General features: G+C 45.4%; 1 protein-coding gene across 5 annotated transcripts in view; it reads right to left on the bottom strand.

The window, feature by feature from the left end:
- Window positions 1–17972, bottom strand: part of LOC139375446 (mitogen-activated protein kinase kinase kinase kinase 5) — a 98141-nt gene that overhangs the window by 59374 nt on the left and 20795 nt on the right. For all 5 annotated transcript variants that reach the window (XM_071117236.1, XM_071117238.1, XM_071117237.1 and 2 more), the window contains 10 exons: window positions 15189–15253; window positions 13505–13560; window positions 12989–13036; window positions 11146–11188; window positions 10965–11037; window positions 9117–9248; window positions 8443–8505; window positions 7609–7690; window positions 6794–6910; window positions 3996–4074 (listed from right to left, as the gene is read on the bottom strand). In XM_071117236.1, the coding sequence (XP_070973337.1) occupies window positions 3996–4074; window positions 6794–6910; window positions 7609–7690; window positions 8443–8505; window positions 9117–9248; window positions 10965–11037; window positions 11146–11188; window positions 12989–13036; window positions 13505–13560; window positions 15189–15253 (758 nt within the window). The remainder of the gene's footprint in view (window positions 1–3995; window positions 4075–6793; window positions 6911–7608; window positions 7691–8442; window positions 8506–9116; window positions 9249–10964; window positions 11038–11145; window positions 11189–12988; window positions 13037–13504; window positions 13561–15188; window positions 15254–17972) is intronic.

Below are 17972 nucleotides of genomic sequence, written 5' to 3'. Positions count from 1 at the left end.
TGTTTTCCCATTAAGGCGCCCTGTTGTCCCATTAAGGCGCCCTGTTTTCCCTCCTGTTTTCCCATTAAGGCGCCCTGTGGCCTGGGCTCCGTTGCCCCTTAAAAATAGCTCTGTTGTGCCTAAACCAAGCTTGAAACTCTTGCTTGTAAAGATGCATTTGTAAAACAATTAGACAGATTACAGTAGAGAAATACTGTAAACGTGGCAGCAGGAGGAATGTTGGGATGCCAGTCCTTTTTTTTAAAAACAAAAGACCACAACTCTGCTTTCAAAAGTGTTTGTTGTTTTTTTTACCGCGATTGCATTTAGTATTGTTGTGCATTGACTGCTTGTCAGAATACGTTTCCTCCCCTTTGGCTCTCGCAACTTGAATGAGAGGAATATGTATTTTGCATAGAAGCAGTGGTGGAGAAAGTACCCAGTTGTCATACTTGAGTAAAAGTAAAAGATCCCTTAATAGAAAATGACTCAAGTAAAAGTGAAAGTCACCCAGTAAAATACTACTTGAGTAAAAGTCTAAAAGTATTTGGTTTTAATAAATATACTTAAGTATCAAAATAAAAAAGTATAACTTATTTCAAATGACAGCCAGGGACACACTACAACACTCAGACATCATTTACAGATAGCCAGGGACACACTACAACACTCAGACATCATTTACAGATAGCCAGGGACACACTACAACACTCAGACATAATTTACAGATAGCCAGGGACACACTACAACACTCAGACATCATTTACAGATAGCCAGGGACACACTACAACACTCAGGCATCATTTACAGATAGCCAGGGACACACTACAACACTCAGACATCATTTACAGATAGCCAGGGACACACTCCAACACTCAGACATCATTTACAGATAGCCAGGGACACACTACAACACTCAGACATCATTTACAGATAGCCAGGGACACACTACAACACTCAGACATCATTTACAGATAGCCAGGGACACACTACAACACGAAGACATCATTTACAGATAGCCAGGGACACACTACAACACTCAGACATCATTTACAGATAGCCAGGGACACACTCCAACACGAAGACATCATTTACAGATAGCCAGGGACACACTACAACACTCAGACATCATTTATAAAAAAACGAAGCATGTGTGTTTAGTTCGTCCGCCAGGTCAGAGGCAGTAGGGATGATGACCAGGTTCTCTTGATAAGTGTGTGAATTGGACCATTTTCCTGTCCTGCTAAGGATTCCAAAATTAAACGAGTAGTTTTAGGTGTCAGGATAAATGTAGGTGTCAGGATAAATTATAGTACTGAATATAGAGGATTCATGGTTCATGGTTAGAGGAGAAGGTTGTAGACTACTGAATATAGAGGATTCATGGTTAGAGGAGAAGGTTGTAGACTACTGAATATAGAGGATTCATGGTTAGAGGAGAAGGTTATTATAGACTAGAAGGTTAGAGGAGAAGGTTAAAAGTATAGTATTTTCTTTAGGAATGTAGGGGAGAAGGGGTTATAGACTACTGAATATAGAGGATTCATGGTTAGAGGAGAAGGTTATAGACTACTGAATATAGAGGATTCATGGTTAGAGGAGAAGGTTGTAGACTACTGAATATAGAGGATTCATGGTTAGAGGAGAAGGTTGTAGACTACTGAATATAGAGGATTCATGGTTAGAGGAGAAGGTTAGAGGAGAAGGTTATAGACTACTGAATATAGAGGATTCATGGTTAGAGGAGAAGGTTGACTACTGAATATAGAGGATTCATGGTTAGGGGAGAAGGTTATAGACTACTGAATATAGAGGATTCATGGTTAGAGGAGAAGGTTGTAGACTACTGAATATAGAGGATTCATGGTTAGAGGAGAAGGTTGTAGACTACTGAATATAGAGGATTCATGGTTAGAGGAGAAGGTTATAGACTACTGAATATAGAGGATTCATGGTTATTATAGACTACTGAATATAGAGGATTCATGGTTAGAGGAGAAGGTTGTAGACTACTGAATATAGAGGATTCATGGTTAGAGGAGAAGGTTATAGAATATAGAGGATTCATGGTTAGAGGAGAAGGTTATGAACTGAATATAGAGGATTCATGGTTAGAGGAGAAGGTTATAGACTACTGAATATAGAGGATTCATGGTTAGAGGAGAAGGTTATAGACTACTGAATATAGAGGATTCATGGTCAGGGGAGAAGGTTATAGACTACTGAATATAGAGGATTCATGGTTAGAGGAGAAGGTTGTAGACTACTGAATATAGAGGATTCATGGTTAGAGGAGAAGGTTATAGACTACTGAATATAGAGGATTCATGGTCAGGGGAGAAGGGGTTATAGACTACTGAATATAGAGGATTCATGGTTAGGGGAGAAGGTTAGAGGAGAAGGTTAGACTACTGAATATAGATTATTCCTGGCCAGGGGAGAAGGGGTTATAGACTATTGATTATAGATTATTCCTGGTCAGGGGAGAAGGGGTTATAGACTACTGAATATAGATTATTCCTGGTTAGGGGAGAAGGTTGTAGACTACTGAATAGAGATTATTCCTGGTTAGGGGAGAAGGTTGTAGACCATTGAATATAGAGGATTCCCGTTGCAGTTAGAGCAGCTATTGTGCTGTTTCCTCCCTCATGTTGTTGGAAACCAAAGTGAAAGTGTTGTAGACCATTGAATATAGAGGATTCGTGTTATGAAGATCGGGAAAGTGATGCTTCATGATAATCATAAATGTGAATTTTTTTGTCCAATAAACTAATGACTTGCATGGACACATAGTTATGATGTTCAGGATGGGGGGGGGGGGGGGGGGGGGTCAAATGTGAAACAATACCGGACCAAATGAACAAATAATCAAACTCTGATTTCAAGGTATTGCTCAAAAATGTGTGTGAAATTCCATTTATACGAACATGGGAGTGTCCTAACAATCATGCATATCAGTTCAGTACCCACAGCGTAACAGAGAAAATAAAAATTGAGAACATATTTATTTGGGAGATATATATTTATTTGGGAGATATATATTTATTTGGGAGATATATTTAGAAGAACAGACATGCTTCTGTGTTGGACTGTCATCAACACCCAAACAGATTTTTAAAACAGAAATCCGTTGCAGTGCGTCTGGTTTAAAGTAACCTATTTTTCCCAAATGAGAACCATCCCACCCATCTGACACTCTAGGCAGGCTTTCAAGCAAATGTTCAACACTATTTGAAAGATTTTGAATAGTATTTGAACCCAGCGTGTCCGCTGCTCTCCCACGGGTCCTGGCTCTGAGCCAGCCCTGCAGGATTAACACTGTGGCCCGCCCCTGCAGGAGAGACAGACCAGCCAATGGGAGAGCGATTCAGAGCTCTGACTAATTCAACTGGTCGACTAGGGACAAGGGGGTGGGTGTTCCTGTCTAGATACTGTGGGATGTTGACAGATAATCACTGACGGAGGAGGAGAAAGGAGAGGATGACACTGGAGGATCGAGGAGGACGGAGGAGAAGAAGAGAGGACCAGAGGAGGAGGAAGAGGAGAAGAAGAGAGGACCAGAGGAGAAGGAGAGGACCAGAGGAGGAGGAGAGGACCAGAGGTCCAGAGGAGGAGGAGGAGAGGACCAGAGGAGGAGAGGACCAGAGGAGGAGAGGACCAGAGGAGGAGAGGACCAGAGGAGGAGAGGACCAGAGGAGGAGAGGACCAGAGGAGGAGAGAACCAGAGGAGGAGAGAACCAGAGGAGGAGGAGGAGAGGACCAGAGGAGGAGGAGGAGGAGGAGAGGACCAGAGGAGGAGAGGACCAGAGGAGGAGAGGACAAGAGGACCAGAGGAGGAGAGGACCAGAGGAGAAGGAGGACCAGAGGAGAAGGAGGACCAGAGGAGAAGGAGGACCAGAGGAGAAGGAGGACCAGAGGAGGAGAGGACCAGAGGAGGAGAGGACCAGAGGAGGAGGAGGAGAAGAGAGGACCAGAGGAGGAGGAGAAGAGAGGAGAGAGTGGCTGGTGTTACTTACAGCTGATCTCTGAGTGAGTTCTCTCTGGTCTGGGGTGTTTGTTGATGGAACGGATGGTGTGTCTCACGACTGAAAGAGACTGAGGAGGGAGGGGAAGAATAAGGGGGGAGAAAGAGAGTAGACAGACTTCAAAATTAGATATGTTTCAAAGTGAAGGAATAAACTACTCAGACCCCTTGACTTTCTCCACATTTTGTTACATTACAGCCTTAGTATAAAATTGATGTTTTTCCTTATCAATCGACAAGCAATACCCCATAATGTCAAAGCAAAAAGGTTTTTAGAAATAATAACAAACTAATCACATTCACATTTAAGTATTCAGACCCTTTACGCAGTACTTTGTTGAAGCACCTTTGGCAGCGATTACAGCCTCGAGTCTTCTTGGGTATGACGCTACAAGCTTGGCACACCTGTATTTGGGGAGTTTCTCCCCATTCTTCTCTACAGATCCTCTTGAGCTCTGTCAGGTTGGATGGGGAGTGACGCTGCACAGTTATTTTCAGTTTGGGTTCAAGTCCGGGCTCTGGCTGGGCCACTCAAAGACATTCAGAGACTTGTCTTGTCACTCCTGCGTCGTCTTGGCTGTGTGCTCCGGGTCGTTGTCCTATTGGAAGGTGAACCTTCGCCCCAGTCTGAGGTCCTGAGTGCTCTGGAGCAAATTTTCATCAAGGATCTCTCTGAACTTTTCTCTGTTCATCTTTTCCTCAGTCCTGACTAGTTTCCCAGTCCCTGCCACTGAAAAACATCCTCACAGCATGATGCTGCCACCACCAACATGCTTCAGGGTAGGGATGGTGCCAGGTTTCCTCCGTACGTGATGCTTGGCATTCAGGCCACAGAGTTTCATCAGAACAGAGAGTCTTGTTTTTCATGGTCTGAGAGTCCTTTAAGTGTCTTTTGGCAAACTCCAAGCGGGCTGTTATGTGCCTTTGACTGAGGAGTGGCTTCTATCTGGTCACTAACATAAAGGCCTGATTTTTGGAGTGCTGCAGAGATGGTTGCCCTTCTGGAAGGTTCTCCCATCTCCATAGAGGAAGTCGTGAGCTCTGTCAGAGTGACCATCTCCCTGACCAAGGCCCTTCAAACCTGATTGCTCAGTTTGACCGGGCGGCCATCTCTAGGAAAAGTCTTGGTGGTTCCAAACTTCTTCCGTTTAAGAATGATGGAGGCCACTGTGTTCTTGGGGGGCCTTCAATGCTGCAGAAATGTATTGGTACCCTTCGCCAGATCTGTGCCTCGACACAATACTGTCTCGGAGCTCTACGGACAAATCCTTCGACCTCATGGCTTGGTTTTTGCTCTGACATGCACTGTCAACTGTGGGACCTTATATAGACAGGTGTGTGCTTTTCCAAATCATGTCCAATCAATTGAATTTACCAGAAGTCCACTCCAATCAAGTTTTAGAAACATCTCAAGGATGATCAATGGAAACAGGATGCACCTGAGCTCCATTTTGAGTCTCATAGCAAAGGGTCTGAATACTTATGTAGATAAGGTATTTCTGTTTTCAATTTTTTATAAATTTGAAAATAATTCTAAAAACCTTTTTTCGCTTTGTCATTATGTGGTATTGTGATATTGTATTGTGTTTATAGAGTGCTGAGCATTTAAAAAAAATCTATTTTAGAAACAGGCTATAACTTAACGGCACAGCCAGAAGAGTTCTGGCCACCCCTCATAGCCTGGTTCCTCTACAGGTTTCTTCCTAGGTTCTGGCCTTTCTAGTGAGTTTTTCCTAGCCACCGTGCTTCTACACCTGCATTGCTTGCTGTTTGGGGGTTTTAGGCTGGGTTTCTGTACAGCACTTTGTGACATCAGCTGATGTAAGAAGGGCTTTATAAATACATTTGATTGGTTGATTAACAACATGTGGAAAACGTGAAAGGGTCTGAATGCTTTCACTGTAAATGCATAGCATGACACCACAAGAGTAAACAATGTCATAACGGTGAGAGAGACAGAGAAAGTTATTGGAATGCACTGTATATGGGGAATAGGGAACCATTTTAGCCACAGACAAACAGACAGACAGAGCTGTGGTTAGTTTTAGTACCAGACAGACAGGGCTGTGGTTAGTTTTAGTCCCAGACAGACAGGGCTGTGGTTAGTTTTAGTCCCAGACAGACAGACAGGGCTGTGGTTAGTTTTAGTCCCAGACAGACAGACAGGGCTGTGGTTAGTTTTAGTCCCAGACAGACAGACAGGGCTGTGGTTAGTTTTAGTCCCAGACAGACAGACAGGGCTGTGGTTAGTTTTAGTCCCAGACAGACAGACAGGGCTGTGGTTAGTTTTAGTCCCAGACAGACAGACAGGGCTGTGGTTAGTTTTAGTCCCAGACAGACAGACAGGGCTGTGGTTAGTTTTAGTCCCAGACAGACAGACAGGGCTGTGGTTAGTTTTAGTCCCAGACAGACAGACAGGGCTGTGGTTAGTTTTAGTCCCAGACAGACAGACAGGGCTGTGGTTAGTTTTAGTCCCAGACAGACAGACAGGGCTGTGGTTAGTTTTAGTCCCAGACAGACAGACAGGGCTGTGGTTAGTTTTAGTCCCAGACAGACAGACAGGGCTGTGGTTAGTTTTAGTCCCAGACAGACAGACAGGGCTGTGGTTAGTTTTAGTACCAGACAGACAGGGCTGTGGTTAGTTTTAGTACCAGACAGACAGGGCTGTGGTTAGTTTTAGTCCCAGACAGACAGGGCTGTGGTTAGTTTTAGTCCCAGACAGACAGACAGGGCTGTGGTTAGTTTTAGTCCCAGACAGACAGACAGACAGGGCTGTGGTTAGTTATTTACCTCCAGGTCATCGTCATCCACCTCAGAGAAGTGTTGGTGGTTGTCTGGGTTGTTCATCTTGTCCAGCAGCTCCACAGCTACTCTCCTGGTCAGCCCTGTCTGATCTATAAACAAATGCTTCAGCACAGACAGATGGGAGTGACAGACAAGTGGAGGGGGACAGACAGACAGGTGGAGGGGTACAGACAGACAGACGGAGGGGTACAGACAGACAGACGGAGGGGTACAGACAGACAGACGGAGGGGTACAGACAGACAGACGGAGGGGTACAGACAGACAGACGGAGGGGTACAGACAGACAGACGGAGGGGTACAGACAGACGGAGGGGTACAGACAGACAGACGGAGGGGTACAGACAGACGGAGGGGTACAGACAGACGGAGGGGTACAGACAGACGGAGGGGTACAGACAGACGGAGGGGTACAGACAGACGGAGGGGTACAGACAGACGGAGGGGTACAGACAGACGGAGGGGTACAGACAGACGGAGGGGTACAGACAGACGGGAGAGACAGACAGACTTTATTAGTAATCTTGTGACAATAACACAAGATGGCCGGCACACTAACGCTCTGAATAGCAGCTTTCAGAACGGACAACTATTAACTAGGATCAACCTCTGACAGTCCAGAAGCACGAGAAAGAAGAGATTAACACTTTCCTTTTCATCTCAGAGGAAGAGTCTTGTCAACACTAATGATCCAGAACATTTGTAATGATTAACTTGATTAATTAGAGACGGTCTAAACTGGTTTCCCCCCCGACCCTATTCCTCAACCAAGAAGCCCTTTCGATGAGGATTTGTTACTTACCGATAGGAGCTTCTCTGCTGTCGGTCTCTTCTTTGGGTTCTTGGTCAGAGAGACTTTCACAAAGTTATGGAAGGCTGTGGACCTGGAGGAGGGGGGGGGGGGGGGGGAGAACTGTTACTGACTGCAGCAGTATAACAGAATAAACAAACAGGGGGGGGGGGAGAGAACTGTTACTGACTGCAGCAGTATAACAGAATAAACAAACAGGGAGGGGGGGGGGGGCTGTTACTGACTCTAGTAGTATAACAGAATAAACAAACAGGGGGGGAGAGAACTGTTACTGACTGCAGCAGTATAACAGAATAAACAAACAGGGAGGGGGGGGGACTGTTACTGACTGCAGCAGTATAACAGAATGAACAAACAGGGAGGGGGGGGGGGACTGTTACTGACTGCAGCAGTATAACAGAATAAACAAACAGGGGGGGGGGGGGGGACTGTTACTGACTGCAGCAGTATAACAGAATAAACAAACAGGGAGGGGGGGGACTGTTACTGACTGCAGCAGTATAACAGAAACATTAAACGAACAGGGAGGGGGCGGGGGGGGTAAATGTTCCAGGTCACAGGTGTAACAGTATAACTTTAGACCGTCCCCTCGCCCCATACCCGGACGCGAACCAAGGACCCTCTGCACACATCAACAACAGTCACCCCTCAAAGCATCGTTACTCATCGCTCCACAAAAGCCGAGGCCCTCGCAGAGCAAAGGGGGAACCACTACTTCAAGGTCTCAGAGGAAGTGACGTCACCGATTGAAACGCTATTTAGCGCTGCACCAGCGCTAACTAAGCTAGCCGTTTCACATCCGTTACACAGGCGTACTGTACTCACCACTTAATTTTATCTTTCAGCTTGGGAGGCTGAAAGCTGCTCTTTGACATGAGAAACAAGGCCCTGGAACACAACACATCAAATCCTGTTATAAAACATTCTCTTACTTCACCACCACCAGTGTTCGTTCTGAGGTGAGTTTCCCAAAAACCTTGCTAGCATTAAGCTCGTCTTAAAGGGCCAAATGGTAGACATTAGAGATCTTAGGGCTACAACATTTTTAGGAAACTCGACCCCTGTCGTTTTAATTGCATCAGATCAGAGAACGGCTTAGTGATGAAAAGATCAGAGGGAACATTATCAGAATACAAAAGCAGGAATTGGATCAAATCTGGGACAGAAGTTGATTATTAGATGGGTGAGGAATTGGGGCAGATACAGCAGTTGATTGGTGGATGACATGTGTATGGAAGTGGAGGGGCAGGAGCGTGACTCATTGGCTGACGAGGAAGAAATGAACGTAACAGACATAAAGAGACGCCTGAGCGGAGTTTCCTCTTCCTCTTTTCAGGGGAAAAATACTGTATCCCTGAAAACAGGCAACATCCGCTTTCTGACAACACCTCCAAGGCTGATGAGGAAGTGGAGCAGAAACGGCACTGATGAGTGAGGAAGTGGATGGCAGAGTTAGCCCCGATTGGCTGATAAATGAGGAAGTGGAAAAAGAACAGTACCTCATTGGGTGCAGGTCAAACATAGGGGGCTGCAGCTCGGCCAGTTCTATGGAGGTGATGCCCACGGCCCAGATGTCACACAGCTGGTTGTAACCTCCGTTCTTCTCTACTGCTGCTACCTCCGGGGCCATCCTGCACAGATAACACACATATTACACATCTCAATCTGCTGCCCCCTGTGGGGTAGTTAAATTATCACACTGCTGCCCCCTGTGGGGTAGTTAAATTATCACACTGCTGCCCCCTGTGGGGTAGTTAAATTATCACACTGCTGCCCCCTGTGGGGTAGTTAAATTATCACACTGCTGCCCCCTGTGGGGTAGTTAAATTATCACACTGCTGCCCCCTGTGGGGTAGTTAAATTATCACACTACTGCCCCCTATGGGGTAGTTAAATTATCACACTGCTGCCCCCTGTGGGGTAGTTAAATTATTACACTGCTGAACCCTGTGGGGTAGTTAAATTATCACACTGCTGCCGCCTGTGGGGTAGTTAAATTATCACACTACTGCCCCCTATGGGGTAGTTAAATTATTACACTGCTGCCCCCTGTGGGGTAGTTAAATTATTACACTGCTGCCCCCCTGTGGGGTAGTTAAATTATCACACTACTGCCCCTTGTGGGGTAGTTAAATGCCCCCTGTGGGGTAGTTAAATTATTACACTGCTGCCCCCTGTGGGGTAGTTAAATTATTACACTGCTGCCCCCTGTGGGGTAGTTAAATTATTACACTGCTGCTCCCTGTGGGGTAGTTAAATTATTACTGCTGCCCCCTGTGGGGTAGTTAAATGCCCCCTGTGGGGTAGTTAAATTATCATACTGCTGCCCCCTGTGGGGTAGTTAAATGCCCCCTGTGGGGTAGTTAAATTATCACACTGCTGCCCCCTGTGGGGTAGTTAAATGCCCCCTGTGGGGTAGTTAAATTATTACACTGCCTCTCCCTGTGGGGTAGTTAAATTATCACACTGCTGCCCCCTGTGGGGTAGTTAAATTATTACACTGCTGCCCCCTGTGGGGTAGTTAAATGCCCCCTGTGGGGTAGTTAAATTATCACACTACTGCCCCCTGTGGGGTAGTTAAATTATTACACTGCTGCCCCCTGTGGGGTAGTTAAATGCCCCCTGTGGGGTAGTTACATTATTACACTGCTGCCCCCTGTGGGGTAGTTAAATGCCCCCTGTGGGGTAGTTAAATTATTACACTGCTGCCCCCTGTGGGGTAGTTAAATGCCCCCTGTGGGGTAGTTACATTATTACACTGCTGCCCCCTGTGGGGTAGTTAAATGCCCCCTGTGGGGTAGTTACATTATCACACTGCTGCCCCCTGTGGGGTAGTTAAATTATCACACTGCTGCCCCCTGTGGGGTAGTTAAATTATCACACTGCTGCCCCCTGTGGGGTAGTTAAATTATCACACTGCTGCCCCCTGTGGGGTAGTTAAATTATCACACTGCTGCCCCCTGTGGGGTAGTTAAATGATCACACTGCTGCCCCCTGTGGGGTAGTTAAATTATCACACTGCTGCCCCCTGTGGGGTAGTTAAATTATCACACTACTGCCCCCTGTGGGGTAGTTAAATTATCACACTACTGCCCCCTGTGGGTGGGGGAGGGATGGAGAGAAAGGATGTGTCCCGAATGGCACGCTATAAAAGTAGCTCCCTATAATGGGAACAGGGAGCCATTTGGGACGAACAGCCTCAGGGAAAGACTCACCATTAAGGAGTCCCGACAGAGGACTGTCTCAGAGAAAGACTCACCAGTAAGGAGTCCCGACGGAAGACTGTCTCAGAGAAAGACTCACCAGTAAGGAGTCCCGACAGTGGACTGTCTCAGGGAAAGACTCACCAGTAAGGAGTCCCGATGAAGGACTTCCTCTTGGCAATGGTGGCTGTTATTTTGGCTGCTACTCCAAAATCCGCTGGAACAACAAGTGACAGGTCCTTTCAGATTATATAAACACATTACACACAGCTGAGGGTCATGAGATCGACCTTTACGGGTCTTCAAGCATGGATGAATAGCTCACCTAGTTTCACATCCCCGTTGTCTGTTAAGAGGATATTAGCACCCTGAAGAAAAGAGACCAAAACAACAAACTGTTAAAGTCTCTCAGCAGCACAGCAAAGATCCTACAGAACTTTAATTACTGATCAAACAAGATGGTGATTTTGTGGAAAGAGGACATGTGCGGTGTTATTGCATCTTTGACTGGTTGTGATAAAGTGATTGTAATTCCGTAGCTAGCAGGTATTGTATTTTCACTGTGGGGCCACTGTGAGAGAGTTGGTATTGTGTGGTGACTGGGTTGGCTTTTATTGACAGCTGTGTCTGGATGCATTCTGCAGCGAGAGAAAGAGGAGAGAGAGAGGATGAGGAGGAGAGAGGGCAAGAGAGAGCAGAGGAACGAGAGGAAAAGAGAGAGGTCGAGAGCACAGAGAGAGAGAGAAGAGGGCGAGAGAGCACAGAGAGAGAGAGAAGGGGGCGAGAGAGCACAGAGAGAGAGAGAGGAGAAGAGAGTGCGAGAGAAAGAGAGGAGAAGAGAGGGCGAGAGCACTGAGAGAAAGAGGGCGAGAGAGGAGGAGAGAGGAGAGGGCGAGAGAGCACAGAGCGAAAGAGAGAAGAGAAGGCGAGAGAGCAAAGAGAAAGAGAAGAAGAGAGAAGAGGGCGAGAGAGCAACGAAAGAAAGAGGAGGAGCGGGTGAGAGCACAGAGAGAAAGAAAGAAGAGGGCAAGAGAGATGGAGCGAAAGGAGCAACAGAGAGCGCGAGAAAGATTGGTAAAGAGAGCAGAAATAAACATTTGTTTCCCATGCCAATAAAGCCCTGTGAATTGTGTGTGTGTGTGTGAGAGAGAGAGCGCACAGACAGTGGAAACAGGAAACGACTTTCTCTGTGTACGATGGTAAAGCTGAGAGATCCTCTGTTAAACACCACCACAAGAGAACAGATATGACACTTTGGGCCGAGAGTCACGAACTGGGACGTGGCCAGTAAGTCACAGAAACACAACTTGTAAAAGTGTGTTTCTTATTGGATAAGCCCAGGTAAAACGCCCTCTGTGTTTCAGTCCCTTCTCTACCATCTGAAGTCTAATAGTTCTGAGTGGTTCGTGCTATTTTGGAGGTCGGGGGTTCGGTTTCTGTTCGATTTGTTTAAAAGATGTCGATGTCGGTTTTGATTGAGTTGAATGCTGTTAACACAGAATAAAACAATTAATACAATTAAGTCCCATGATGGTATTAACCATCATTTATTCACATTAATAAAATATGACATTTGTTTTATTCGATGACTATTATTATTATTATTATTATTATTATTTCAGTCCAAGTCATCATCTAACCTGTATAGAGATGCTGCCTGTGCTGTCTGACAAAATCAGTCACACGCAACCACAGTACCCTACTCCATACCCCCAGTTAGCCACTCATTCTTCCTGTGGTTTTTACTCAGTCTGCAGACATTATATGCCACCATGCTTCTCAGGTAGCCTAGTGGTTAGAGCGTTGGGAGTTGTAACTGAAAGGTTGTAAGATAAAAATCCTCGAGCTGACAAGGTATAAAAATCTGCCGTTCTGCCCCTGAACAAGGCAGTTAAAACCCCCACTGTTCCCTGGACGGCCGTCATCGTAAATCACAATATGTTCTTAACTGACTTGCCCTAGTTAAATAAAAGGTTCAAAAACATTTTTTTTTTTTATTGAGGTTAAGATTGAAGACCGTGTTCTGACACTGTAAGTCACACCTCTGTCTACAAGCGAAGAAGAAGGTGTGAGAACAGCCAGACAAGACCTTCTTTCCTTTTCGTTATGAACTAGCGGCGACGTTTCAGTGAGCCAGTCTAAAGAAGACAGATGGTTTGGTGCCAAACCTTGATGTCACGGTGCATCTTCCCCTTGCTGTGAAGGTATCCCAAACCCTGTGAATGAAAACAGTCACGTGAGACTGGGTTGGGATGACCAACGTTGGACACATCCAGAAGAGTAAAAGTAACAAGTTAGTGTGTAACTAGGGCTGATTTCCTGGATCGAGATTAAACCTAGGTCTATTTCTTATGTATCAGGCATCAAAGTGCTGATCTAGGATCAGATCATCCCTGTCCATATAACCTATTTCTTATGTATCAGGCATCAAAGTGCTGATCTAGAATCAGATCATCCCTGTCCATATAACCTATTTCTTATGTATCAGGCATCAAAGTACTGATCTAGGAACAGGTCCTCCCTGTCCATATAACATCATTCATTGTGATGTAAAAAAATAAATAAATAAAAAATAAAATAAAACTCTGATCCTTAAAATCAGCTGCTCTGAGAGGGCTGCAGGAGTAGGCTGAATCTATGTCCAGGAAACTGGCCCTAAGAGGGTTGAACTCAGTGTAAATTACCTGTATGGTCTCTCGGCAGACGTAGGCGATCTGTGGCTCTGACAGAGGCCCCGTCACTGGGAAATTAAAACATGATGCTTATTCTGCTGCCATTCCTATAGTTTATTACACACAGTATATACCAAAAGTATGTGGACACCCCTTTAAATTAGTTTTTCCCCCAGCTATTTCAGCCACACCCGTTGAAGACAGGTGTATAAAATGATCGAGCACACAGCCATGCAATCTCCATAGACAAACATTGGCAGTAGAAAGGCTGACAAACATTGGCAGTAGAATGGCCTGACTGAAGAGCTCATTGACTTCCAATGCGGCACCGTTGAAAGTCACTGAGTCAGTTAGACACATTTCTGTCCTGCTAGAGCTGCCCCCCATTCAATATTAAGTGCTGTTATTGTGAAGTGGAAACGTCTAGGAGCAACAACGGCTCAGCCGTGAAGTGGTAGGCCACAAGCTAACAGAACGGGATCGCAGAATGCTGAAACGCGTAAAAAAATGTGTCTGTCCTCGGTTGCAACACTCACTACTGAGTTCCAGACTGCCCATGGAAGCAACCTCAGCACAATAACTGTTCTTCAGGAGCTTCATGAAATGGGTTTCCATGGCCGAGCAGCCGCACACAAACCTAAGATCACCATGAGCAATGCCGAGCGTCGGCTGGAGTGGTGTAAAGCTCGCCACCATTTGACTCTGACGGAGTGGAAAAGCGTTCTCTGGAGTGATGAATCACACTTCACCATCTGGCAGTCCAACGGATGAATCTGGGTTTGGCGGATGCCAAGGAGAACACTACCTGCACCATAGTGCCAACTGTAAAGTTTGGTGGAGGAGGAATAATTGTCTGGGGCTGTTTTTCATGGTTCGGGCCTCTTAGTTCCAGTGAAGGGAAATCTTAACGCTTCAGCATACATTCGAGAAGATTCTGTGCTTCCAACTTTGTGGCAACAGTTTGGGGAAGTCGCTTTCCTGTTTCAGAGTGACAATACCATCATACATAAAGTAAGGTGCATACAGAAATGGCTTGTCGAGATCAGTGTGGAAGAACTTGACTGGCCTGCGCGAGAGAGAGAGAGACAGCGAGAGAGACAGACAGCGAGAGAGAGAGAGAGACAGACAGCGAGAGAGAGAGAGAGACAGACAACGAGAGAGAGAGAGAGACAGACAGCGAGAGAGAGAGAGAGACAGACAGCGAGAGAGAGAGCGAGAGACAGACAGCGAGAGAGAGAGCGAGAGAGACAGCGAGAGAGAGAGCGAGAGAGACAGCGAGAGAGAGACAGCAAGAGAGAGAGACAGCAAGAGAGAGAGACAGCAAGAGAGAGAGACAGCAAGAGAGAGAGACAGCAAGAGAGAGAGACAGCAAGAGAGAGAGACAGCAAGAGAGAGAGACAGCAAGAGAGAGAGACAGCAAGAGAGAGAGACAGCAAGAGAGAGAGACAGCAAGAGAGAGAGACAGCAAGAGAGAGAGACAGCAAGAGAGAGAGTGGTTAAGAGCGTTGGGCCAGTAACCAAAGACTTGCCGGTTCAAATCCCCGAACCGACTAGGTGAAAAATCTGCAGATGTGCCCTCGAGCAATCCACTTAACCCTAATTTGCTACTTGTAAGTGGCTCTGAATAAGAGCGTCTGCTAAATGATTAAAACGTAAAAAAAGAAACGAGAGCGATATGAGCAGAATAACAACTCACCGTGATATATGTCCTGTAGAGATCCTCCACCACAGTACTCCATACAGATCCACAGCTTCTCCCGGCTGATACAGGGAGGGAGAGGAGACAGTTTACAATGACTTCAGAATACTAGTGTGTAGAAGACAGACACAAAGGAACATTATACGTCTCTGATTTACAGTGGATTGGTAGTGTCACGGCCCCTCTGCATTGCAGGGGCAGTTCCTCCTGCAGGCAGAGGAGGGTCGTTAGTGATTGGAGCCACCTGGGCTCAGGGCATTTAAACTGCTGCTTTACTAATCACTCGTTTCTCCCTCTGCTCCTCCAGGTATGATCCTGTTTTGTTTGTTCCTTTGTAGTTTTACATAGTTTTCCCTCAGTCAAATTCACACACACAGATTCACGCATCTCTGCACTTTACATACACCTCACATTATGATACTTTCACACCTCATTCCTTTTCCTTTGTTAAAAGTTAATAGTTTTCGGTTTATAATAAAGAACCTTTTTGATTGGCCGATACCTGTTCGTGTCCCCTCATTTTTTGCCACAGGCTATGAGCCGGGCCTGTGACCGTAGGAACCACGTAGCTATGAAAGACCTGGCCTTACTATTCTCTGAGCTGACTGGTCTGTAAAGCTACATTATTGTGCTCTGCTGGTTGGCCTGCTGTGATAAAGCGTAGGTTTCCTCCTGACTAAATGGACATATAAACCAGATCAGAAGCTCTTAAGTCCTGTTCAACCTGCTGGAGGCCCCAGTTCCTGGCAGTACAGGGCTGGGTCTGTGTACAGTGCCAGTATGCTCTTCCTGCTGAGCATTTTCCAACAGATTGTTTTAATCAGCTTTTCCTCCTCATAAACCCAAAGTAGGGGGATTGTAATCACTTCACTATTAAAATAGAATAATGGATTTTTGTCAGATATCTGGATAGTGGAAATATGTTTGTTATTTATACAGTACCAATCAAAAGTTTAGACAGCTACTCATTCAAGGTTTTTATTTGTACTATTTTCTACATTGTAGAATAATAGTGAAGACATCAAAACTATGAAATTACACATATGGAATCATGTAGTAACCCTAATAAAAAGTGTTAAATCAAAATATATTTTATATTTGAGATTCTTCAAAGTAGCCAGTACCCTTTGCCTTGATGACAGCTTGGCATTATCTCAACCAGCTTCATGAGGTAGTCACCTGGAATGCATTTCAATTAACAGGTGTGCCTTGTTAATTTGTGGAATTTCCTTATTTAATGCGTTTGAGCTAATCAGTTGTGTTGTGCTTCTACACCTGCATTGCTTGCTGTTTGGGGTTTTAGGCTGGGTTTCTGTACAGCACTTTGAGATATCAGCTGATGTAAGAAGGGCTATATAAATACATTTGATTTGATTTGATTTGTGACACGGTAGGGGTGGTATACAGAAGATAATCCTATTTAGTAAAATACCAAGTCCAAATCATGGCAAGAACAGCTCAAATAAGCAAAGAGAAACAACAGTCCATCATTGCTTTAACACATGAAGGTCAGTCAATACGGAACATTTCAAGAACTTTGAACGTTTCTTCAAGTGCAGTCGTAAAAACCATCAAGCGCTATGATGAAACTGGCTCTCATGAGAACCGCCACAGGAAAGGAAGACCCAGAGTTACCTCTGCTGTAGAGGATAAGTTCATTAGAGTTACCAGCCTCAGAAATTGCAGGCCAAATAAATGCTTCAGAGTTCAAGTAACAGACACAAACATCAACTGTTCAGAGGAGACTGTGTGGAATCAGACTTAAATGGTTGAATTGCTGCAAAGAAACCACTACTAAAGGACACCAATAAGAAGAAGAGACTTGCTTGGGCCAAGAAACGAGCCATGGACATTAGACTGGTGGAAATCTGTCCTTTGGTCTGGAATTTAAATATGAGATTTTTGGTTCCAACCGCCGTGTCTTTCTGAGACGTAGAGTAATCGAACGGATGATCTCCGTGAAGCATGGAGGAGGAGGCGTGATGGTGCTTTGCTGGTGACACTGTCGATGATTTATTTAGAATTCAAGGCACACTTAACCAGCATGGCTACCACAGCATTGTGCAGTGATACACCATCCCATCTGGTTTGGACAATGAGGCTGTGTAAGGGACATTTGACCAAGAAGGAGAGTGCTGGAGTGCTGCATCTGATGACTTGGCCTCCACAATCACTCAACCTCAACCCAACTGAGATGGTTTGGGATGAGTTGGACCGCAGAGTGAAGGAAAATCAGCCAACAAGTGCTCAGCATATGTGAGAACTCCTTCAGGACCGTTGGGAAAGCATTCCAGGTGAAGCAGGTTGAGAGAATGCAAAGCTGTCATCAAGGCAAAGGGTGGCTACTTTGAAGAATCTAAAATATAATTCAGACCCTTTACTCAGTACTTTGTTGAAGCACAATTGGCAACGATTACAGCCTTGGGTCCTCTTCGGTATGAGGCTACAAGCTTGGCACACCTGTATTTGGAGAGTTTCTCCCATTCTTCTCTGCAGATCCTCAATGGAAACAGGATGCACCTGAACTCCATTTTGAGTCTCATAGCAAAGGGTCTGAATACTTCGTTAGTTTTTTTTGATAAACACCTGTGTTTTCCGTTTGTCATTATGGGTTATTGTTTATTGTTTGTTAATCAATTTTAGAATAAGGCTGTAACATAAAATGTGGAAAAAGTGAAGGGGTCTGAATACTTTCGGAATGCACTGTACATCTATGAGCAGGGCTGGGCCTATATAAGTCTATCATCATGGCTGGCATCACGTCACTCAGCCACAGACCTT

Source organism: Oncorhynchus clarkii, chromosome 19 (genome assembly GCF_045791955.1).
Source record: "Oncorhynchus clarkii lewisi isolate Uvic-CL-2024 chromosome 19, UVic_Ocla_1.0, whole genome shotgun sequence".
In the NCBI taxonomy this organism is placed as follows: domain Eukaryota; kingdom Metazoa; phylum Chordata; class Actinopteri; order Salmoniformes; family Salmonidae; genus Oncorhynchus; species Oncorhynchus clarkii.
Note: the sequence above shows the minus strand (reverse complement) of the source record. Positions and strands in the feature narration are given on the sequence as shown.